This window comes from Hyla sarda, chromosome 1, assembly GCF_029499605.1.
Source record: "Hyla sarda isolate aHylSar1 chromosome 1, aHylSar1.hap1, whole genome shotgun sequence".
Taxonomy (NCBI): domain Eukaryota; kingdom Metazoa; phylum Chordata; class Amphibia; order Anura; family Hylidae; genus Hyla; species Hyla sarda.
The window spans coordinates 603,693,987-603,719,579 of record NC_079189.1 but is presented as its reverse complement, the minus strand read 5'-3'; the positions used below and the strand labels follow the sequence as shown (position 1 = coordinate 603,719,579).

At 48.4% G+C, this 25,593-nt stretch overlaps 2 protein-coding genes across 4 annotated transcripts in view; one reads left to right on the top strand and one right to left on the bottom strand.

Moving 5' to 3' along the window:
* LOC130296767 (zinc finger protein OZF-like) overlaps positions 1–20,149 on the top strand; it is a 41,375-nt gene extending 21,226 nt beyond the window's left edge. The window contains exons 1-5 of one of the 3 annotated variants that reach the window (XM_056548700.1): positions 9,856–9,951; positions 14,200–14,326; positions 14,410–14,472; positions 14,674–14,811; positions 16,355–20,149. In XM_056548700.1, coding sequence (XP_056404675.1) covers positions 9,892–9,951; positions 14,200–14,326; positions 14,410–14,472; positions 14,674–14,811; positions 16,355–17,676 — 1,710 coding nt within the window. In that variant the 5' untranslated portion in view covers positions 9,856–9,891 and the 3' untranslated portion in view covers positions 17,677–20,149. Of the gene's footprint in view, positions 1–9,855; positions 9,952–14,199; positions 14,327–14,409; positions 14,478–14,672; positions 14,812–16,354 lie in introns of those variants that run through there. The other 2 variants (XM_056548690.1, XM_056548685.1) reach the window with 2 other exon arrangements.
* LOC130296495 (zinc finger protein 605-like) overlaps positions 1–25,593 on the bottom strand; it is a 505,889-nt gene that overhangs the window by 458,822 nt on the left and 21,474 nt on the right. The window lies entirely within an intron of this gene.

Below are 25,593 nucleotides of genomic sequence, written 5' to 3'. Positions count from 1 at the left end.
GCGTGCCATTAGTGTTGAGCGGCATAGGCCATATTCGAATTCGCGAATATATGGACGAATATTTGTCATATATTCGCTAAATTCACATATTCGTAATATTCACGTTTTGTTTTCGCATATGCGAAAATTCGCATATACAAAAATTTGCATATTTGAAAATTCGCACGCCAGTCTCACACAGTAGTATTAGAGCCTTCTTTACACCACACAAGCTGGAAGCAGAGAGGGATGATCACTGTGATGTGTACTGGGAAAAAAAAAAACGAATATTCGTAATTGCGAATATATAGTGCTATATTCGTGAATATTCGCGAGCAACACTACGTGCCATCAGTCAAGTGGGGTCACTACTCCCAAGTGAGTTTCAGCATCATGTGGTCACCACTCCCAGGGAACTCTTGCACCTTTACTCTTACCCCACCTGAACCTTAGGGCGAGATCAAGAGAGTAAAGGTCGCATGAGGGTCTGCCACCAGGCCATATAGCGGACCCTGGTACAGCTGCACCACTCTGTGGGGTTTCCCAACCTGCCTTTGTAGTCTCCTACACCACCAACTGACAAGAAGGTACTACAGGGTGGGCCATTTATATGGATATACCTTAATAAAATGGGAATGGTTGGTGATATTAACTTCCTGTTTGTGGCACATTAGTATATGTGAGGGGGGAAACTTTTCAAGATGAGTGGTGACCATGAAGGCCATTTGGAAGTCGGCCATTTGGAATCCAACTTTTGTTTTTTCAATAGGAAGAGGGTCATGTGACACATCAAACTTATTGGGAATTTCACAAGAAAAACAATGATATGCTTGGTTTTAACGTAACTGTATTCTTTCATGAGTTATTTACAAGTTTCTCTTTGTTTACAGCCATTGACATGTCGTCGAGGTTAACACATGAGGGGCGGATAGAAATTGTGTTGATGTCTGGTGAACGCAGTAACCGGGTCATTGCAGCAGATTTCAATGCAAGACACCCTACGAGACCACCCATCTCCCATGCTACAAACTGCTTGCTAACTGGGAAGCAGAAATGCACAGGGTTCATACAGGGAAGCAGAGATGCACAGGGTTCATACAGGGAAGCAGAGATGCACGGGGATCATACAGGGAGCAGAGATGCACAGGGTTCATACAGGGAAGCAGAGATGCACGGGGTTCATACAGGGAAGCAGAGATGCACGGGGTTCATACAGGGAAGCAGAGATGCACAGGGTTCATACAGGGAAGCAGAGATGCACGGGGTTCATACAGGGAAGCAGAGATGCATGGGGTTCATACAGGGAAGCAGAGATGCACGGGGATCATACAGGGAGCAGAGATGCACAGGGTTCATACAGGGAAGCAGAGATGCACGGGGTTCATACAGGGAAGCAGAGATGCACAGGGTTCATACAGGGAAGCAGAGATGCACGGGGATCATACAGGGAGCAGAGATGCACAGGGCTCATACAGGGAGCAGAGATGCACGGGGTTCATACAGGGAGCAGAGATACACGGGGTTCATACAGGGAGCAGAGATGCACAGGGTTCATACAGGGATGCACGGGGTTCATACAGAGAGCAGAGATGCACAGGGTTCATACAGGGAAGCAGAGATGCACAGGGCTCATACAGGAAGCAGAGATGCACGGGGTTCATACAGGGAAGCAGAGATGCACAGGGTTCATACAGGGAAGCAGAGATGCACAGGGTTTGTACAGTGGTCTTCATGTCAGCGCTCATTGCACAGCAATGAAAAATCATGTCAGGAGGGACGTACAGGAGAAATAACACAGTAGCCTGTACAGCTTCATCCAGGAGAAATCGAGGAGAAAATGGATTTGGCAGCGGCCGCCACATGAAATCTTCACTTGCAGAATACTGCGAGTGAAGTTTTAGATTAAATCAATAACCTGTCTAGGACCAAGGACGTACAGGTACGCCCTTGCGTTCGGGGATTTAAGGATTAAGGGGGTACCGGTACGCCCTTGTCGTTTCTGTTCACCACTAGTAACCGGGCAGTGAACAGGATGCCTGCTGAAATCGTTCAGCAGCATCCCGTGCAAACGCCTGGGGGCTATTTGGGCATGCTGGGAGTCGTAGTTTTGTAAGATTTGGAGGGCTAAAGTTTAGAGACCACTGCACAGTGGTCTCCAAACTGTGGCCCTCCAGATGTTGCTAGGCAGCTACTCACCTCCTGGCTCCCGATACCAGCAGGATCGCTGCCCGCCACACATAGAGGAGGATCACTGCCTGCAATCGGTAAGGGACCTGTACATGCTACTGTGTTATTTCTCCTGTACGTCCCTCCTGACATGATTTTCTCTCGAAGCTGCTGTGCAATGAACGCTGACATGAAGACCACTGTAAAAACCCAGTGCATCTCTGCTTCCCTGTATGAACCCTGTGCATCTCTGCTTCCCTGTATGAACCCCGTGCATCTCTGCTTCCCTGTATGAACCCTGTGCATCTCTGCTTCCATGTATGAACCCTGTGCATCTCTGCTTCCCTGTATGAACCCTGTGCATCTCTGCTTCCCTGTATGAACCCCGTGCAAATCTGCTTCCCTGTATGAACCCCGTGCATCTCTGCTTCCCTGTATGAACCCCGTGCATTTCTACTTCCCTGTATGAACCCCGTGCATCTCTGCTTCCCTGTATGAACCCCGTGCATTTCTGCTTCCCTGTATGAACCCCGTGCATTTCTGCTTCCCTGTATGGACCCCGTGCATCTCTGATTCCCTGTATGAACCCCGTGCATTTCTACTTCCCTGTATGAACCCCGTGCATCTCTTCTTCCCTGTATGAACCCTGTGCATCTCTGCTTCCCTGTATGAACCCTGTGCATCTCTGCTTCCCTGTATGAACCCCGTGCATCTCTGCTTCCCTGTATGAATCCCGTGCATCTCTGCTTCCCTGTATGAACTCCGTGCATCTCTGCTTCCCTGTATGAACCCCGTGCATCTCTGCTTCCCTGTATGAATCCCGTGCATCTCTGCTTCCCTGTATGAACCCCGTGCATCTCTGCTTCCCTGTATGAACCCCGTGCATCTCTGCTTCCCTGTATGAACCCCGTGCATCTCTGATTCCCTGTATGAACCCCGTGCATCTCTGATTCCCTGTATGAATCCCGTGCATCTCTGCTTCCCTGTATGAACTCTGTGCATCTCTACTTCCCTGTATGAACCCCGTGCATCTCTGCTTCCCTGTATGAACCCTGTGCATCTCTGCTTCCCTGTATGGACCCCGTGCATCTCTGCTTCCCTGTATGAACCCCGTGCATCTCTGCTTCCCTGTATGGGCCCCGTGCATGAATACGTCGCTGTATAAACACTGACATATACATGCACAGGGTTCATACAGTGATGTTCATGTCTGTACAAACCCCATGCATTTCTATGTCCTCTTTATGGGGCTAATGAACACCCCATGAAAAAGCAGAAACCAGCCCGTGCAGTTCGATCCCCCCCCCCCCCCCCCACAGTGTGCTGTGTATTACGCAGCCCAAGGTAACCTGCGTAATACACAGCACACTAATATAATCAGCCCTGGTTGGGATACACTGGCATACACACACAAAATGGACTACCACTCCCAGCATGTGTCATTCAGGAGTCTTCAGTCTGTGGTATAACACCAGCATGCTGCCTCTGTAGTCTCCCGGGGGTTGTAATTCACAAAACCTCTATTGTCTCACAGTAGTTCCCCCCCCCCCCCACCCTCCGATAGAAATCATCCCAGTTCGAGATTTATTCCCCAGCCCCTGCAGTCAGGCTGAGGACTGAGGCTGCCGGGGGTGTGTGGGGAGAGGACTGAGGCTGCCAGGGGTGTGTGGGGAGAGGACTGAGGCTGCCGGGGGTGTGAGGGGAGAGGACTGAGGCTGCAGGGGGTGGGTGGGGAGAGGACTGAGGCTGCAGGGGGTGGGCGTGGGAGAGGACTGAGACTGCAATGGGTGGGCGGGGAGAGGACTGAGACTGCATGGGGTGGGCGGGGAGAGGACTGAGGCTGCGGGGGGTGTGCAGTGAGAGGACTGAGGTTGCAGGAGGTGTGTGGGGAGAGGACTGAGGATGCAGGGGGTGTGCAGGGAGAGGACTGAGGCTGCAGGGGGTGTGTGGGGAGAGGACTGAGGCTGCAGGGGGGGTGTGAGGAGAGGACTGAGGTTGCAGGGGGTGTGTGGGTAGAGGACTGAGGTTGCAGGGGGTGTGTGGGGAGAGGACTGAGGCTGCCGGGGGTGTGCGGGGAGAGGACTGAGGTTGCAGGGAGTGTGTGGGGAGAGGACTGAGGTTGCAGGGGGTGTGTGGGTAGAGGACTTAGGCTGCAGGGGGTGTATGGGGAGAGGACTGAGGATGCCTGGAGTGTGCGGGGCAAAAACTGAGGCTGCCGGGGGTGTGCAAGGAGAGGACTGAGGCTGCAGGGGGTGTGTGGGTAGAGGACTTAGGCTGCTGGGGGTGTGTGGGAAGAGGACTGAGGCTGCCAGGGGTGTGCGGGGAAAGGACTGAGGCTGCCGGGGAGAGGACTGAGGCTGCAGGGGGTGTGCGGGTAGAGGACTTAGGCTGCCGGGGTGTGCGGCGAGAGGACTGAGGCTGCCAGGGGTGTGCAGGGAGAAGACTGAGGCTGCCAGGGGTGTGTGGGGAGAGGACTGAGGCTGCCAGGGGTGTGTGGGGAGAGGACTGAGGCTGCCAGGGGTGTGCGGGGAAAGGACTGAGGCTGCCGGGGAGAGGACTGAGGCTGCAGGGGGTGTGCGGGTAGAGGACTTAGGCTGCCGGGGTGTGCGGCGAGAGGACTGAGGCTGCCAGGGGTGTGTGGGGAGAGGACTGAGGCTGCCAAGGGTGTGTGGGGAGAGGACTGAGGCTGCCAGGGGTGTGTGGGGAGAGGACTGAGGCTGCCAGGGGTGTGTGGGGAGAGGACTGAGGCTGCCAGGGGTGTGCGGGGAAAGGACTGAGGCTGCCGGGGAGAGGACTGAGGCTGCAGGGGGTGTGCGGGTAGAGGACTTAGGCTGCCGGGGTGTGCGGCGAGAGGACTGAGGCTGCCAGGGGTGTGTGGGGAGAGGACTGAGGCTGCCAAGGGTGTGTGGGGAGAGGACTGAGGCTGCCAGGGGTGTGTGGGGAGAGGACTGAGGCTGCCAGGGGTGTGCGGGGAAAGGACTGAGGCTGCCGGGGAGAGGACTGAGGCTGCCAGGGGTGTGTGGGGAGAGGACTTAGGCTGCCAGGGGTGTGTGGGAAGAGGACTGAGGCTGCCAGGGGTGTGCGGGGAAAGGACTGAGGCTGCCGGGGAGAGGACTGAGGCTGCAGGGGGTGTGCGGGTAGAGGACTTAGGCTGCCGGGGTGTGCGGCGAGAGGACTGAGGCTGCCAGGGGTGTGCGGGGAGAGGACTGAGGCTGCCAGGGGTGTGTGGGGAGAGGACTGAGGCTGCAGGGGGTGTGTGGGGAGAGGACTGAGGCTGCCAGGGGTGTGTGGGGAGAGGACTGAGGCTGCCAGGGGTGTGTGGGGAGAGGACTTAGGCTGCCGGAGGTGTGCGGGGAGAGGACTGAGGCTGCCAGGGGTGTGTGGGGAGAGGACTTAGGCTGCCGGGGGTGTGCGGGGAGAGGACTGAGGCTGCAGGGGGTGGGCGGGGAGAGGACTGAGGCTGCAGGGGGTGGGCGCGGGAGAGGACTGAGACTGCAATGGGTGGGCGGGGAGAAGACTGAGACTGCAAGGGGTGGGCGGGGAGAGGACTGAGGCTGCGGGGGGTGTGCAGGGAGAGGACTGAGGATGCAGGGGGTGTGCAGGGAGAGGACTGAGGTTGCAGGGTGTGTGTGGGGAGAGGACTGAGGCTGCAGGGGGTGTGTGAGGAGAGGACTGAGGATGCAGGGGGTGTGCGGCGAGAGGACTGAGGTTACAGGGAGTGTGTGGGGAGAGGACTGAGGCTGCAGGGGGTGTGTGGGTAGAGGACTGAGGCTGCCAGGGGTGTGCGGGGAGAGGACTGAGGCTGCAGGGGGTGTGTGGGGAGAGGACTTAGGCTGCCGGGGTGTGCGGCGAGAGGACTGAGGCTGCCAGGGGTGTGCAGGGAGAGGACTGAGGCTGCCAGGGGTGTGTGGGGAGAGGACTGAGGCTGCCAGGGGTGTGTGGGGAGAGGACTGAGGCTGCCAGGGGTGTGCGGGGAAAGGACTGAGGCTGCCGGGGAGAGGACTGAGGCTGCCAGGGGTGTGTGGGAAGAGGACTGAGGCTGCCAGGGGTGTGCGGGGAAAGGACTGAGGCTGCCGGGGAGAGGACTGAGGCTGCAGGGGGTGTGCGGGTAGAGGACTTAGGCTGCCGGGGTGTGCGGCGAGAGGACTGAGGCTGCCAGGGGTGTGCGGGGAGAGGACTGAGGCTGCAGGGGGTGTGTGGGGAGAGGACTGAGGCTGCAGGGGGTGTGTGGGGAGAGGACTGAGGCTGCCGGGGGTGTGTGGGGAGAGGACTGAGGCTGCCAGGGGTGTGTGGGGAGAGGACTGAGGCTGCCAGGGGTGTGTGGGGAGAGGACTGAGGCTGCCGGGGGTGTGTGGGGAGAGGACTTAGGCTGCCGGGGGTGTGTGGGGAGAGGACTGAGGCTGCCGGGGGTGTGTGGGGAGAGGACTGAGGCTGCCGGGGAGAGGACTGAGGCTGCAGGGGGTGTGCGGGTAGAGGACTTAGGCTGCCGGGGTGTGCGGCGAGAGGACTGAGGCTGCCAGGGGTGTGCGGGGAGAGGACTGAGGCTGCAGGGGGTGTGTGGGGAGAGGACTGAGGCTGCAGGGGGTGTGTGGGGAGAGGACTGAGGCTGCCAGGGGTGTGTGGGGAGAGGACTGAGGCTGCCAGGGGTGTGAGGGGAGAGGACTGAGGCTGCCGGGGGTGTGTGGGGAGAGGACTGAGGCTGCCAGGGGTGTGCGGGGAAAGGACTGAGGCTGCCGGGGAGAGGACTGAGGCTGCCGGGGGTGTGTGGGGAGAGGACTGAGGCTGCAGGGGGTGTGCGGGTAGAGGACTTAGGCTGCCGGGGTGTGCGGCGAGAGGACTGAGGCTGCCAGGGGTGTGCGGGGAGAGGACTGAGGCTGCAAGGGGTGTGTGGGGAGAGGACTGAGGCTGCAGGGGGTGTGTGGGGAGAGGACTGAGGCTGCCGTGGGTGTGTGGGGAGAGGACTGAGGCTGCCAGGGGTGTGTGGGGAGAGGACTGAGGCTGCCAGGGGTGTGTGGGGAGAGGACTGAGGCTAACGGGGGTGTGTGGGGAGAGGACTTAGGCTGCCGGGGGTGTGTGGGGAGAGGACTGAGGCTGCCGGGGGTGTGTGGGGAGAGGACTGAGGCTGCCGGGGAGAGGACTGAGGCTGCAGGGGGTGTGCGGGTAGAGGACTTAGGCTGCCGGGGTGTGCGGCGAGAGGACTGAGGCTGCCAGGGGTGTGCGGGGAGAGGACTGAGGCTGCAGGGGGTGTGTGGGGAGAGGACTGAGGCTGCAGGGGGTGTGTGGGGAGAGGACTGAGGCTGCCAGGGGTGTGTGGGGAGAGGACTGAGGCTGCCAGGGGTGTGTGGGGAGAGGACTGAGGTTGCAGGGGGTGTGTGGGGAGAGGACTGAGGCTGCCAGGGGTGTGTGGGGAGAGGACTGAGGCTGCCAGGGGTGTGTGGGGAGAGGACTGAGGCTGCCAGGGGTGTGTGGGGAGAGGACTGAGGTTGCAGGGGGTGTGTGGGGAGAGGACTTAGGCTGCCGGGGGTGTGTGGGGAGAGGACTGAGGCTGCAGGGGGTGTGTGGGGAGAGGAGTGAGGCTGCCGGGGGTGTGTGGGGAGAGGACTGAGGCTGCAGGGGGTGTGTGGGGAGAGGACTGAGGCTGCAGGGGGTGTGTGGGGAGAGGAGTGAGGCTGCAGGGGGTGTGCGGGGAGAGGACTGAGGTTGCAGGGGGTGTGTGGGGAGAGGACTTAGGCTGCCGGGGGTGTGTGGGGAGAGGACTGAGGCTGCAGGGGGTGTGTGGGGAGAGGACTTAGGCTGCAGGGGGTGTGTGGGGAGAGGACTTAGGCTGCCAGGGGTGTGTGGGGAGAGGACTTAGGCTGCCAGGGGTGTGTGGGGAGAGGACTTAGGCTGCCAGGGGTGTGCGGGGAGAGGACTGAGGCTGCCAGGGGTGTGTGGGGAGAGGACTGAGGCTGCCAGGGGTGTGCAGGGAGAGGACTGAGGCTGCCGGGGAGAGGACTGAGGCTGCCAGGGGTGTGTGGGGAGAGGACTGAGGCTGCCAGGGGTGTGTGGGGAGAGGACTTAGGCTGCCGGGGGTGTGTGGGGAGAGGACTTAGGCTGCCGGGGGTGTGTGGGGAGAGGACTTAGGCTGCCGGGGGTGTGTGGGGAGAGGACTTAGGCTGCCGGGGGTGTGTGGGTAGAGGACTGAGGCTGCAGGGGGTGTGTGGAGAGAGGACTGAGGCTGCACAGCTGGGAAACAGCTGGTATGAAATATTCAAAAGTGTCTGTCTGCAGACTGCAGCTACACACTTACAATAAAGTTTATTTATTTAAAAAAAAAAAAAAAAAATTAAGTGGAGGTCACATGTTTCCTGTCTAGAGTGGAGCTTTGGTCTGCAGCCATACTCCTAGAGCAGCATCCCCTGATCATGTGACTCCTCCTCCTCTTTCTCCATGTGACTGATCACATGACTGTGACATCATGGCAGGTGGTGTAAGCACAGGGTAAGTACACGGCTCTGTACGGTCTGCGATGGAGGTATGTGTGTGGTCATAAGGAGGGGTGGGGGAGGGGGACAGCACCATTAACCCCTTCAGGACCGGGTGGTTCGGAGTCTTCATGGGGTTTTCTGATTTTAATGTAAAACTAGCTCCAGTCTCCTGGGTGTAATATGATAAATGTCTCCGTCTGTTCTGGGGTCAGGATATAACCACTCTGACCGTTCGTTATATCCTCACAAAACACCTTCCTAGACTTTATGGAGATACTGACCATGTGGTGTCCGCCATCTTATCTCTTCTCTGTTCTGAGTCCTAAGTTTATAGGTTTATATGGGATTTTACACTGGATCCTCTTCTTCCCTTCAGGTTTCTCCAACCCAGGATCCTCTGCTGATATCTTCTATATAAGAGAAGTTTCCTGATCAACCATGGAGAGAGACAGGAACAAGATGGCTGACAGGATAATAAACCTCACCCTACAGATACTCTTCCGGCTTACTGGAGAGGTGAGGGATTCTGGGAGTGATGTCACATGACCTCATTCTTATCTATGTAATTACAGATGGATATGACTGGAAAGGTGAGGGATTCTGGGAGTGATGTCACATGACCTCATTATTATCTATGTAATAACAGATGGATATGACTGGAGAGGTGAGGGATTCTGGGAGTGATGTCACATGACCTCATTCTTATCTATGTAATAACAGATGGATATGACTGGAGAGGTGAGGGATTCTGGGAGTGATGTCACATGACCTCATTCTTATCTATGTAATAACAGATGGATATGACTGGAGAGGTGAGGGATTCTGGGAGTGATGTCACATGACCTCATTTTTATCTATGTAATAACAGATGGATATGACTGGAGAGGTGAGGGATTCTGGGAGTGATGTCACATGACCTCATTCTTATCTATGTAATAACAGATGGATATGACTGGAGAGGTGAGGGATTCTGGGAGTGATGTCACATGACCTCATCCTTATCTATGTAATAGCAGATGAATATGACTGGAGAGGTGAGGGATTCTGGGAGTGATGTCACATGACCTCATTCTTATCTATGTAATAGATGGATATGACTGGAGAGGTGAGGGATTCTGGGAATGTATGTAGTGATATTAATGTGTCTCTCCATACACAGGATTACACAGTAGTGAAGAAGTCCTCTAGTGGGCGCTGTCGGGCCCCTGTGTGTGAAGGACGGGGAAGAACCCTGAGCCCAATCCCAGGGCCCCCACCTCACTTCCCGATACATGAGGAAATGGAGGAACAGAAGATCCTAGAACTCATCAACAAGATGATGGAGCTGCTGACTGGAGAGGTGACCCTGCTGGGACATTATACAGTAATGGAGGGGTCTGGTGATGACTGGAGAGGTGACACTGCTGGGAATGCTGGGACATTATACAGTAATGGAGGGGTCTGGTGATGACTGGAGAGGTGACACTGCTGGGAATGCTGGGACATTATACAGTAATGGAGGGGTCTGGTGATGACTGGAGAGGTGACACTGCTGGGAATGCTGGGATATTATACAGTAATGGAGGGGTCTGGTGATGACTGGAGAGGTGACACTGCTGGGACATTATACAGTAATGGAGGGGTCTGGTGATGACTGGAGAGGTGACACTGCTGGGAATGCTGGGACATTATACAGTAATGGAGGGGTCTGGTGATGACTGGAGAGGTGACACTGCTGGGACATTATACAGTAATGGAGGGGTCTGGTGATGACTGGAGAGGTGACACTGCTGGGAATGCTGGGACATTATACAGTAATGGAGGGGTCTGGTGATGACTGGAGAGGTGACACTGCTGGGACATTATACAGTAATGGAGGGGTCTGGTGATGACTGGAGAGGTGACACTGCTGGGAATGCTGGGACATTATACAGTAATGGAGGGGTCTGGTGATGACTGGAGAGGTGACACTGCTGGGAATGCTGGGACATTATACAGTAATGGAGGGGTCTGGTGATGACTGGAGAGGTGACACTGCTGGGAATGCTGGGACATTATACAGTAATGGAGGGGTCTGGTGATGACTGGAGAGGTGACACTGCTGGGATATTATACAGTAATGGAGGGGTCTGGTGATGACTGGAGAGGTGACACTGCTGGGAATGCTGGGACATTATACAGTAATGGATGGGTCTGGTGATGACTGGAGAGGTGACACTGCTGGGAATGCTGGGACATTATACAGTAATGGAGGGGTCTGGTGATGACTGGAGAGGTGACACTGCTGGGAATGCTGGGACATTATACAGTAATGGAGGGGTCTGGTGATGACTGGAGAGGTGACACTGCTGGGACATTATACAGTAATGGAGGGGTCTGGTGATGACTGGAGAGGTGACACTGCTGGGAATGCTGGGACATTATACAGTAATGGAGGGGTCTGGTGATGACTGGAGAGGTGACACTGCTGGGAATGCTGGGACATTATACAGTAATGGAGGGGTCTGGTGATGACTGGAGAGGTGACACTGCTGGGATATTATACAGTAATGGAGGGGTCTGGTGATGACTGGAGAGGTGACACTGCTGGGAATGCTGGCACATTATACAGTAATGGAGGGGTCTGGTGATGACTGGAGAGGTGACACTGCTGGGACATTATACAGTAATGGAGGGGTCTGGTGATGACTGGAGAGGTGACCCTGCTGGGACATTATACAGTAATGGAGGGGTCTGGTGATGACTGGAGAGGTGACACTGCTGGGAATGCTGGGACATTATACAGTAATGGAGGGGTCTGGTGATGACTGGAGAGGTGACACTGCTGGGACATTATACAGTAATGGAGGGGTCTGGTGATGACTGGAGAGGTGACACTGCTGGGAATGCTGGGACATTATACAGTAATGGAGGGGTCTGGTGATGACTGGAGAGGTGACACTGCTGGGAATGCTGGGACATTATACAGTAATGGAGGGGTCTGGTGATGACTGGAGAGGTGACACTGCTGGGAATGCTGGGACATTATACAGTAATGGAGGGGTCTGGTGATGACTGGAGAGGTGACACTGCTGGGACATTATACAGTAATGGAGGGGTCTGGTGATGACTGGAGAGGTGACCCTGCTGGGAATGCTGGGACATTATACAGTAATGGAGGGGTCTGGTGATGTCTGGAGAGGTGACCCTGCTGGGAATGCTGGGACATTATACAGTAATGGAGGGGTCTGGTGATGACTGGAGAGGTGACACTGCTGGGACATTATACAGTAATGGAGGGGTCTGGTGATGACTGGAGAGGTGACACTGCTGGAACATTATACAGTAATGGAGGGGTCTAGTGATGACTGGAGAGGTGACACTGCTGGGACATTATACAGTAATGGAGGGGTCTGGTGATGACTGGAGAGGTGACACTGCTGGGAATGCTGGGACATTATACAGTAATGGAGGGGTCTGGTGATGACTGGAGAGGTGACACTGCTGGGACATTATACAGTAATGGAGGGGTCTGGTGATGACTGGAGAGGTGACACTGCTGGGAATGCTGGGACATTATACAGTAATGGAGGGGTCTGGTGATGACTGGAGAGGTGACACTGCTGGGAATGCTGAGACATTATACAGTAATGGAGGGGTCTGGTGATGACTGGAGAGGTGACATTACTGGGAATGCTGGGACATTATACAGTAATGGAGGGGTCTGGTGATGACTGGAGAGGTGACACTGCTGGGACATTATACAGTAATGGAGGGGTCTGGTGATGACTGGAGAGGTGACACTGCTGGGACATTATACAGTAATGGAGGGGTCTGGTGATGACTGGAGAGGTGACACTGCTGGGAATGCTGGGACATTATACAGTAATGGAGGGGTCTGGTGATGACTGGAGAGGTGACACTGCTGGGATATTATACAGTAATGGAGGGGTCTGGTGATGACTGGAGAGGTGACACTGCTGGGAATGCTGGCACATTATACAGTAATGGATGGGTCTGGTGATGACTGGAGAGGTGACACTGCTGGGAATGCTGGGACATTATACAGTAATGGAGGGGTCTGGTGATGACTGGAGAGGTGACACTGCTGGGAATGCTGGGACATTATACAGTAATGGAGGGGTCTGGTGATGACTGGAGAGGTGACACTGCTGGGACATTATACAGTAATGGAGGGGTCTGGTGATGACTGGAGAGGTGACACTGCTGGGACATTATACAGTAATGGAGGGGTCTGGTGATGACTGGAGAGGTGACCCTGCTGGGACATTATACAGTAATGGAGGGGTCTGGTGATGACTGGAGAGGTGACACTGCTGGGAATGCTGGGACATTATACAGTAATGGAGGGGTCTGGTGATGACTGGAGAGGTGACACTGCTGGGAATGCTGGGACATTATACAGTAATGGAGGGGTCTGGTGATGACTGGAGAGGTGACACTGCTGGGAATGCTGGGACATTATACAGTAATGGAGGGGTCTGGTGATGACTGGAGAGGTGACACTGCTGGGAATGCTGGGACATTATACAGTAATGGAGGGGTCTGGTGATGACTGGAGAGGTGACACTGCTGGGACATTATACAGTAATGGAGGGGTCTGGTGATGACTGGAGAGGTGACACTGCTGGGAATGCTGGGACATTATACAGTAATGGAGGGGTCTGGTGATGACTGGAGAGGTGACACTGCTGGGACATTATACAGTAATGGAGGGGGTCTGGTGATGACTGGAGAGGTGACACTGCTGGAACATTATACAGTAATGGAGGGGTCTGGTGATGACTGGAGAGGTGACACTGCTGGGAATGCTGGGACATTATACAGTAATGGAGGGGTCTGGTGATGACTGGAGAGGTGACACTGCTGGGACATTATACAGTAATGGAGGGGTCTGGTGATGACTGGAGAGGTGACACTGCTGGGAATGCTGGGACATTATACAGTAATGGAGGGGTCTGGTGATGACTGGAGAGGTGACACTGCTGGGAATGCTGAGACATTATACAGTAATGGAGGGGTCTGGTGATGACTGGAGAGGTGACATTACTGGGAATGCTGGGACATTATACAGTAATGGAGGGGTCTGGTGATGACTGGAGAGGTGACCCTGCTGGGACATTATACAGTAATGGAGGGGTCTGGTGATGACTGGAGAGGTGACACTGCTGGGACATTATACAGTAATGGAGGGGTCTGGTGATGACTGGAGAGGTGACACTGCTGGGACATTATACAGTAATGGAGGGGGTCTGGTGATGACTGGAGAGGTGACACTGCTGGGAATGCTGGGACATTATACAGTAATGGAGGAGTCTGGTGATGACTGGAGAGGTGACACTGCTGGGAATGCTGGGACATTATACAGTAATGGAGGGGTCTGGTGATGACTGGAGAGGTGACACTGCTGGGAATGCTGGGACATTATACAGTAATGGAGGGGTCTGGTGATGACTGGAGAGGTGACACTGCTGGGAATGCTGGGACATTATACAGTAATGGAGGGGTCTGGTGATGACTGGAGAGGTGACACTGCTGGGAATGCTGGGACATTATACAGTAACACCACTGGAGGGGTCGGGGTGATGACTGTATCATTATGTGTCAGGTTCCTATAAGGTGTCAGGACGTGGCGGTCTATTTCTCCATGGAGGAGTGGGAGTATGTAGAAGGACACAAGGATCAGTACAAGGATCAGGTGATGATGGAGGATCAGCAGCCCCTCACATCACCAGGTAATAGACATGACTATATACACACGTCCTCTCATTATTTGTATGTAAAGAATGAATTCAGTCTCTGTATGTGTTCCCTACAGTCAGATCCAGTAAGAGAACAGCAGCAGAGAGGTGTCCCCGTCCTCTTCTTCCACAGGATCAGGATCAGGTAGATGGAGATATTCCCTATGATCTGTAGAAGGGCTGTGAAGCTCTTGTGTTCAGTCTTGTTTTATCCTACAGTATTATATGCTTTATACCAGATGCCATCATGTGTCTGAGATCATGTCCATCTTATAGACGACTTACAGCTGTATGGCTCAGATAACTCCTCCTTTCATTTCTTTCACATCTTATGAATCAGGGCGATGATCTGAACAATATTAATGCTCCAGAGACAGATGGAAACTATATTAATGGTATAAACATAATAGTAAAAGAAGAGACCGATATGATCGATGACAAGTTGTATATGAAGGACATTCCTACAGGTAACTGCATAGGTGAGTTCTAACCCTTTTAATTTTCCACCTATATGAGGGCTTGGTTTTTTGCGCCACCAATTGTACTTTGTATTGACATCAATAATTTCACCACAAAATTTACGGCGCAACCAGAAAAAAAAATATTTGTGGGGCGCCATGATCTGTAGTTTTTATCAGTAACGTTTTATGTTTTGATGGGACTTTTTGATCGGTTTTTATACATTTAAAAAAAAAAATTTTTTTAGGGTATGCAAAGTGACCAAAAAACACAATTTTGGACTTTGGTATTTGTTTATGTAAACGCCATTGACCGTGTGGTTTAATCAACATTATATTTTTATAGTTCGGACATTTACGCATGTGGCGATACCACATATGTTTGTTTTTTGTTGTTTACGTATTTTTTTTTATTTTAAATGGGAAAAGGGGGGGGGGAGTGATTCAGACTTTTATTAGGGAAGGGGTTAATTCAGATTTATTAACTGCTTTTTTTTTTTTTTTCCCCATAGGGGGACTATTACATGTAAACTTCTGATTGCATACACTGTTCAATGCTATCCCATTGCATAGCATTGATCAGTGTTATCAGTGCTCTGCAGCTCCAGCCTTGCATAGCGGACTGGAGCTTCAGAGCAACGATCAGACAGCAAGGAGGCAGGTAAGGGCCGTCCTCTAAGCTGATCAGGACACCGCGATTTTACCAGAGTTTCCGGGACTGTTTTTTTTTTTAAATTTTAGTTTTGATTGCGACATCTAAGGGGTTATTGCCGGGAACAGTGATGTCCAGTATTAGCCATGGGACCACCCAATTATGATGCGGGTCAGCTCCTGACCCTTCGTCATAGAAGGAGAGGTGGATGAGGGCGTACAGGTACGCCTTGTCCTTTAAGGAGTTAATACTTATGACTATTAAAAAATGAGGAGGAAAAATCAAAAATGCTGAAATAAAAAAATCGCTGTGTCCTCTAGGGGTTAAGGAAGAGAAGAACATGTATTCTGGCAATTACGAGACTAAGTGAGGACTGGCATAAGTTAGCTGAAGGAGCCAAAGGAGATAAACAGTGATATAATGTATGACCACAAGGTGGCGCTATACACATTGGTATGCATACATGATAGATTCTTTTAGGCAATACATATCACTAAAGAAAAGAGTAATAAAAAAGAATTAATACAATAATAAATACATTCACACTATCTTCCCATCTCTACCATTTGGTTTGATAATGTGTCCCTTGTCCACAGGTTAAGTCCAGCATACTTTATACCCTGTAACCCAGTGGTCTCAAACTGTGGCCCTCCAGATGTTGCAAAACTTCAGTTCCCAGCATGTCCGGACAGCCAACGGCTGTCCGGGCATGCTGGGAGTTGAAGTTTAGCAACATCTGGAGGGTCACAGTTTGAGACTACTGCCGTAGCTGATCCATGATGCTAAATTCTTGCATAATTTTGGTAGTAAAAGTATAAAGTTTCATGTAGGGGTGTTGTAGAAAAAAGTATAAATCTGTGAATAATTTTGATATACAGTATTAAATAAATAAAATCTATTTATCTTTATCAGAGGGACATCTGATGTCTTCATATTTTAAAGCAGATGATGATATCACACAAGATACATATGAAGAACATTCCATTATCCCAGATACACCCTCAGCCCTTCACAGACAAGATCTGTCATCTCATCCTGTTATACCCGTCCTGTCTTCTTATCCATCACAGACTGTTAAGCAAAGTCAACGAAGAGACGTTAAGCATCAAAAAGCAGGAGAGAAGCAGTTTTCGTGTTCAGAATGTGGTAAATGTTTTTTTCAGAAATCGCAACTTATTAAACATCACAAAACACACACTAGAGAGAAGTCCTTTTCCTGCCAAGATTGTGGGAAAAGTTTTGCTTGGAAAACAAATCTTGTTGAACATCAGAGAACTCACACAGGGGAGAAGCCGTTTTCATGCCAAGAATGTGGGAAATGTTTTATTTCAAAATCATATCTTGTTGACCACCAAAGAACCCACACGGGAGAGAAGCCATTTTCATGCCAAGAATGTGCTAAGTGCTTTTCTCGAAAATTTGAACTTGTTACCCATCAGAGAATTCACACAGGGGAGAAGCCTTTTTTATGCCAAGAATGTGGGAAATGTTTTACTCGGAAATCAGATCTTATAATACATCAGAAAACCCATACAGATGAGAAGCCATTTTCGTGCCCAGAATGTGGAAAGTGTTTTTCTCGGAAATCACAGCTTGTTACGCATCAAAGAGTACACACAGGCGAGAAGCCATTTTCATGTCCAGAATGTGGCAAATGTTTTCCATGGAAATCAAAACTTGTTGAACATCAAAGAGTTCACACAGGAGAGAAGCCATTTTCATGCCCGGAATGTGGAAAATGTTTTACCTGGCAAACAAATCTTGTTGAACATAGGAGAATTCACACAGGGGAGAAGCCGTATTCATGTGCAGAATGTGGGAAATGTTTTATTACAAAATCACACCTTGTGGAACATCAAAGGACTCACACAGGAGTAAAGCCATTTTCATGTTCAGAATGTGGGAAATGTTTTTCTGTGAAATCACATCTTGTAGAACACCGAAGAACTCACACAGGGGAGAAACCATTTTCATGTTCTGAATGTGGAAAATGTTTTACTCAGAAATCAACTTTAGCTGAACACCAAAAGACTCACACAGGGCAGAAGTCCTTTTCATGTGCTCAATGTGGGAAGTGTTTCTCAAGGAAAGCGCGTCTTGTGGACCATCAGAAAACTCACACGGTGGAGAAGCCATTTTCTTGTACAATGTGTGAAATGTGTTTTAGCCAAGAGTCCGCTCTTATTGCACATCAGAGGACTCACTCAGCTCTATTTTTAAACTTGTTTTATTGACAAATAGTAGAAGGAAACAAAATGAAAGTTTTACAGTGAAAGTTAAGTCACGGGTCTTAAAAGAGAAAGTGAAAGCAATTTAGAACTTGAAATTCTGATTGAAAATATCTGTAGTTAGTAAAAACAATGAGGTAGATTTATCCATCTGCCTGACCTGACACCAAAATAGTCAGGTGTTGCCAACAGCGACCAATCACACATCAGCTTTTAAATTTTTGCCCATGAGCTGTGATTGGCTGCTATGGTGAAAACCAGATAGATTGATATATCTTGGTCAGTGTCTGTTTGTTATCTGAAATACGAATTAAATACAGACAGAAAATCTATATCAACTACTAGCAAAATACTCGCCATTGCCCGGTCTTCCTACCTAAACCTTGTGGGAGACGAAAAGCAACAATGACGATCCCATCCTCTTATCCCAACCTTATATTCCCCCTTCACAATCCATCCTCATATCCCATCCTTTAGTCTTCCTACCTAAACCCTGTGGGAGAGGAAAAGCAACAATAATGCTCTCATCCTCATATCCCAACCTCGTATCCCGTCCTCACATCCTGATCTCGTATCATGTTCTTTTATCCTGACCTTATATCCCAACCTCATATCCCGTCCTCTCATCCTGATCTCGTATCATGTTCTTTTATACTGACCTTATATCCCAACCTCATATCCCGTCCTCACATCCTGATCTTGTATCATGTTCTTTTATCCTGAGCTTATATCCCCACCTCATATCCCGTCCTCTCATTCTAATCTCGTATCATGTTCTTTTATCCTGACCTTATATCCCAACCTCGTATTACATCCTCACATCCTGATCTCGTATTATGTTCTTTTATCCTGACCTTATATCCCAACCTCATATCCCGTCCTCACATCCTGATCTCATATCATGTTCTTTTATCCTGACCTTATATCCCAACCTCATATTCTGTCCTCACATCCTGATCTCGTATTATGTTCTTTTATCCTGACCTTATATCCCAACCTCATATTCTGTCCTCACATCCTGATCTCGTATTATGTTCTTTTATCCTGACCTTATATCCCAACCTCATATCCCGTCCTCTCATCCTGATCTCGTATCATGTTCTTTTATCCTAACCTTATATCCCAACCTCATATCCCGTCCTCACATCCTGATCTCATATCATATTCTTTTATCCTGACCTTATATCCCAACCTCGTATCCCTTCCTCACATCCTGATCTTGTATCATGTTCTTTTATCCTGACCTTATATCCCAACCTCGTATTACATCGTCACATCCTGATCTCACATCAGATTCTTTAATCCTGACCTTATATCCCAACCTCATATCCCGTCCTCTCATCCTGATCTCGTATCATGTTCTTTTATCCTGACCTTATATCCCAACCTCGTATCCCATCCTCACATCCTGATCTCGTATCATGTTCTTTTATCCTGACCTTATATCCCAACCTCATATCCCATCCTCTCATGCCGATCTCGTATCATGTTCTTTTATCCTGACCTCATATCCCATCCTCTCATGCCGATCTCGTATCATGTTCTTTTATCCTGACCTTATATCCCGTCCTCACATCCTGAACTTGTATCATGTTCTTTTATCCTGACCTTATATCCCAACCTCATATCCCATCCTCTCATGCCGATCTCGTATCATGTTCTTTTATCCTGACCTTATATCCCGTCCTCACATCCTGAACTTGTATCATGTTCTTTTATCCTGACTTTCATCCCAACCTTGTATTACATCCTCACATCCTGATCTCGTATCGTGTTCTTTTATCCTGACCTCATATCCCGTCCTCTCATCCTGATCTCGTATCATGTTCTTTTATCCTGACCTTATATCCCAACCTCGTATCCCATCCTCACATCCTGATCTCGTATCATGTTCTTTTATCCTGACCTTATATCCCAACCTTGTATCCCGTCCTCACATCCCGATCTCGTATCATGTTCTTTTATCCTGACCTTATATCCCAACCTCGTATCCCATCCTCACATCCTGATCTCGTATCATGTTCTTTTATCCTGACCTTATATCCCAACCTCGTATCCCGTCCTCACATCCTGATCTCGTATCATTTTCTTTTATACTGACCTTATAGCCCAACCTCATATCCCGTCCTCACATCCTGTCCTTACACCTGCTCTGTAGGGTTTTCCTCAGCTCAAATCCACCACATATTCTGTGAAAACCTTGGTAAATATGTTGTGATTTAAAAAAAAAAAGTGGACTAGCCCCTTTTTTCCTTTCTCTTTATTTACGACCATGCCCCCTTTTTCAATGGTCACGCCCATTTTCGGGTTTTCTCAATAAAATGTAGAATGGTTGGGTTTTTACCAATTCTGGTACAGACAGAGTTCCTGGCGCAGTGCGCCAGAATCTGGCGCACAACCTGAGAAAACATGTCGGGTTTACATTAGTAAATCTGGGCCAATATATGTATAGATACATCACAATAAAATTTGCTTTAACACCTAATACTTGTGTTTGGACCTCTCTCTTTTTTTTTATTCTATAATTGTTACGTTATTGTCTCAGATCATTTTTGTGTATAAATAGCTAGGGGGAAATGTCACCACTCATCCTGGATTTTATATAATTTTTCCGAACCTGTTCTTGTTGTGAGTTCTTTGGTTGAAATGAATGAGAAGAAACCATTGAGCCAGGCTGGAGAGTCCCCTATAGTCCCCCTGTAGTTTATATACTATCTTTTGGCTGTATATGGTTGGGATGTTACACCTGTTCCTCATCGAGAAGACAGAACTGGCGACCTCCAGGAGAGGCCGGTGCTGGAGATGAAACCGACTCAGATTATTAGTCATAAGGCGGAGGCTACGGTGTCGGAGGTTACGGTGCAGATTTAAAAGATAAACTCCAGAAAACTCAAATCCTCAAGCCATATGCATTAAAGGGGTACTCAGGTGGTAGACAATTTTTTTTCATATCAACTGGCTCCAGAAAGTTAAACATATTTGTAAATTACTTCTATTAAAAAATCTTAATCCTTCCAGTACTTATCAGCTGCTGTATGCTCCAGAGAAAGTTTAGTAATTTTATCAAGTCTGACCACAGTGCTCTCTACTGACACTCTTTTTTATTATAAAAGTACAAAACTTTACAAAACAAGTTCATTTCACTGTAACAAAATTAACAAAACTGAACATAAAAACAAACTATCCGTCTCAAAATAACAACTTAAACCTTCCTAACCGGCCAGCCCAGATAAAACAAAAATAAATAAATAAATCAATACCTACTACAGTAGGTACAAGGAAAAATGCGGATCAGCTCACCACAATGTTCTTATGAAGGACACCACTCCATAGGTCCAGAAGCAAATCGCAACGTGTGAATATGGTTCACAAATGCATAAATGCTATAACAATCTTAGGTATGCTAGTTGCGTATACATGGAGTGGTTGTCAGGCATTAATAAAATGAAGGATAATAATGGTAAATATTATATATGCCTGAAGGTGCAAATCGGTTGTCATCTCTAGTTACACCACATATCTGGGTGGAACAACAATCATACCGAATGGGTGTTAAACTAACTTACAACCTAAAAAAAACGCATACCATAGTCGCAGCATGTGAATATGGTCCACATAGAAAAACTAACATAATGCGATAGGATGAACAAACCTTGCCAGATGTAAATATTGACCATAGATTCAATGCACATATTAATAGCAAGAAAATTAATTGAATATACCATTTCATGTAGATTTAAATAGAAGTTACAAAATACATAGCCAGATGTAGTAAAACCTTAAAGGCCAAAAACACAAAATCAAAGTCAAAATATAAGGAATGAAAAAACTGGTAACCCAGACAGATGTAGTCTATGGTAGAGGGTATAAGAGATAAAAATGATATTATGTAGAAAACGGTTGCAGTTGTTATAAAAAAAAATGAATGAATGAATGGGTTCTTTAGTTCTGTATATACTATGGAAGAAGAAGGAGCTGACATTGGTCAGGTCAGTGCTGGTAACACATCATGTAATGTACTGAACTGGCTTAATGTAGAGATGGTACAAGGTAAGTTAAGTAATATAAATGTAAGCAAATCTCCAGGGCCGGATGAACTACACCCAAGAGTTCTTAGAGAGGTAAGTTCAGTAATATCTGTACCCCTGTTCATGATATTTAAAGATTCACTGGTGTCTGGTATTGTGCCAAGGGACTGGCGCAAGGCTAATGTGGTACCAATCTTCAAGAAGGGCTCTAGGTCTTCCCCAGGAAACTATAGACCGGTAAGTCTAACGTGCATTGTGGGTAAGTTGTTTGAAGGACTTATAAGGGAATACATACAGGAATACATAGGGGATAATTGTATTATAAGTGATAGCCAGCATGGGTTTACTAAGGATAGAAGTTGTCAAACCAATCTAATTTGCTTTTATGAAGAGGCGAGTAGAAGCCTTGACAGAGGAATGGCTGTGTATATAGAGGGGGGCTGTGTATATAGAGGGGGGCTGTGTATATAGAGGAATGGCTGTGGATATAGTGTTTCTGGATTTTGCCAAAGCGTTTGATACTGTCCCTCATAGACGTCTGACAGGTAAGTTAAGGTCTTTGGGTTTGGAAACTTTAGTTTGTAACTGGATTGAACACTGGCTCATGGATCGTACCCAGAGAGTGGTGGTCAATGATTCGTACTCTGATTGGTCCCCGGTTATTAGTGGTGTACCCCAAGGTTCAGTACTGGGCCCGCTGTTGTTTAATTTATTTATCAATGATATAGAGGATGGTATTAACAGCTCTGTTTCTATCTTTGCAGATGACACCAAGGATGTGCATAAGTTACAAGATGACTTGGATAGACTAAGTGTCTGGGCATCCACTTGGCAAATGAGGTTCAATGTGGATAAATGTAAAGTTATGCATCTGGGTACTAATAACCTGCATGCATCGTATGTCTTAGGGGGGATTAAACTGGCAGAGTCACTGGTAGAGAAGGATCTGGGTGTACTTGTAGATCACAGACTACAGAATAGCATGCAATGTCAGGCTGCTGCTTCCAAAGCCGGCAGGATATTGTCATGTATAAAAAGAGGCATGGACTCGAGGGACAGGGACATAATACTCCCCCTTTATAAAGCATTGGTACGGCCTCACCTGGAATATGCTGTTCAGTTTTGGGCACCTGTCCATAAAAGGGACACTGTGGAGCTGGAAAGGGTGCAGAGACGCGCGACTAAACTAATATGGGGCATGGAACATCTTAGCTATGAGGAGCGATTAACCCCTTAAGGACGCAGGACGTAAATGTACGTCCTGGTGAGCTGGTACTTAACGCACCAGGACGTACATTTACATCCTAAGCATAACCGCGGGCATCGGAGCGATGCCCGTGTCATGTGCGGCTGATCCCGGCTGCTGATCGCAGCCAGGGACCTGCGGGCAATGGCCGACGCCCGCGATCTCGCGGGCGTCCGCCATTAACCCCTCAGGTGCCGGGATCAATACAGATCCCGGCATCTGCGGCAGTTCGCGATTTAAATGAACGATCGGATCGCCCGCAGCGCTGCTGCGGGGATCCGATCATTCATAACGCCGCACGGAGGTCCCCTCTCCTTCCTCCGTGCGGCTCCTGGCGTCTCCTGCTCTGGTCTGTGATCGAGCAGACCAGAGCAGAAGATCGCCGATAATACTGATCTGTTCTATGTCCTATACATAGAACAGATCAGTATTAGCAATCATGGTATTGCTATGAATAGTCCCCTATGGGGACTATTCAAGTGTAAAAAAAATGTAAAAAAATTTAAAAGTAAAAGTAAAAAAATAGTGAAAAATCCCCTCCCCCAATAAAAAAGTAAAACGTCCGTTTTTTCCTATTTTACCCCCAAAAAGCGTAAAAAACATTTTTTATAGACATATTTGGTATCGCCGCGTGCGTAAATGTCCGAACTATTAAAATAAAATGTTAATGATCCCGTACTGTGAACGGCGTGAACGAAAAAAAATTAAAAAAGTCCAAAATTCCTACTTTTTTAATACATTTTATTAAAAAAAAATTATTAAAAATGTATTAAAAGTTTTTTATATGCAAATGTGGTATCAAAAAAAAGTAAAGATCATGGCGCAAAAAATGAGCCCCCATACCGCCACTTATACGGAAAAATAAAAAAGTTAGAGGTCATCAAAATAAAGGCATTATAAACGTACTAATTTGGTTAAAAAGTTTGTGATTTTTTTTAAGCGCAACAATAATATAAAAGTAAGTAATAATGGGTATCATTTTAATCGTATTGACCCTCAGAATAAAGAACACATGTCATTTTTACCATAAATTGTACGGCGTGAAAACAAAACCTTCCAAAATTAGCAAAATTGCGTTTTTCGTTTTAATTTCCCCACAAAAATAGTGTTTTTTGGTTGCGCCATACATTTTATGATATAATGAGTGATGTCATTACAAAGGACAACTGGTCGCGCAAAAAACAAGCCCTCATACTAGTCTGTGGATGAAAATATAAAAGAGTTATGATTTTTAGAAGGCGAGGAGAAAAAAATGAAAACGTAAAAATTAAATTGTCTGAGTCCTTAAGGCCAAAATGGGCTGAGTCCTTAAGGGGTTAAAGGAGTTACAATTGTTTAGTCTTGAGAAGAGACGTTTAAGGGGGGATATGATAAACGTATATAAGTATATGATTGGCCCATACAAAAAATATGGAGAAAAACTGTTCCAGGTTAAACCCCCCCAAAGGACGAGGGGGCACTCCCTCCGTCTGGAGAAGAAAAGGTTTAGTCTAAAGGGGCGACACGCCTTCTTTACCGTGAGGACTGTAAATTTATGGAACGGTCTACCTCAGGAACTGGTCACAGCAGGAACAATTACCAGCTTTAAAACAGGGTTAGATACATTCCTGGAACAAAATAACATTAATGCTTATGAAGAAATATAAAACTACATCCCTTCCCCTTACACCCTTCCCTTCAATTCCCTGGTTGGACTTGATGGACGTATGTCTTTTTTCAACCATACTAACTATGTAACCAAACATCAATTGGAATCTGAAGATGATAATGATACTACAAACAAAAAACTAGATTAAATAAAACTTAAATTAAATTAAAATTAAAATAAGAAGAGCAACAAGTATCAGAGAGAAACCCAGAAGTGTTTTTCAGTAGAAATACATGAGGTCGCTTCTATAATTAAGACCCAAGGGAGCCCTGGTCTCCATTCTCAATATCCAAAAAGCCTCTCTGGTACGTAATGCATACAACCAATCACCTCCCCGTTTAGGAGCGGGGACTTTCTCTATACCCTGAATATGTATGGTCTGGTTTGCACCCCCATGTTTGTCTACTAGATGTTTAGTTAAACCAGAAATGGAACGTGACGAAAAGCCAGGGTGAATAGAAAAATGCTCGTACATACGTCTCTTTAATTTTCTGCTCGTACACCCTATGTACTGCAACCTGCAAGCTTTACATGTTGCACAGTAAACTACATATTCACTATCACAGTTGATGACATTTTTGATTGTGTAGCTGGTGCCTGTTACCATAGATTTGATCTGTTGAGATGGTAACACGTGGTTGCAGATATTACATCGGGATCTCCCACATTTGTGGCTACCAGTAGTATGGAGCCACGTATTCTTGGTCTTGTTTCTGGGAAAGTCGCTGGGAGATAAAATAATTCCCAGTGACTTAGCCTTTTTAGCCACACATCTCACCCCTCCAGACCGTAAACTGGCCATATCTTCATCTTGTAATAGCACAGGAATATGTTTAATTATATTCCTGATCTGCTCAAAGTTACGGCTGTAAGGAGTGGTGAATGTGGGAAGATATACAGGTTCAGACTGAGGTGTTTTCAGGTGAGTCTGCAAGTAATGTTCTCTAGGTTTGGAGTCTGCAATTGATTTGGCTGTCTTTAGGATGGCATTACTATAACCT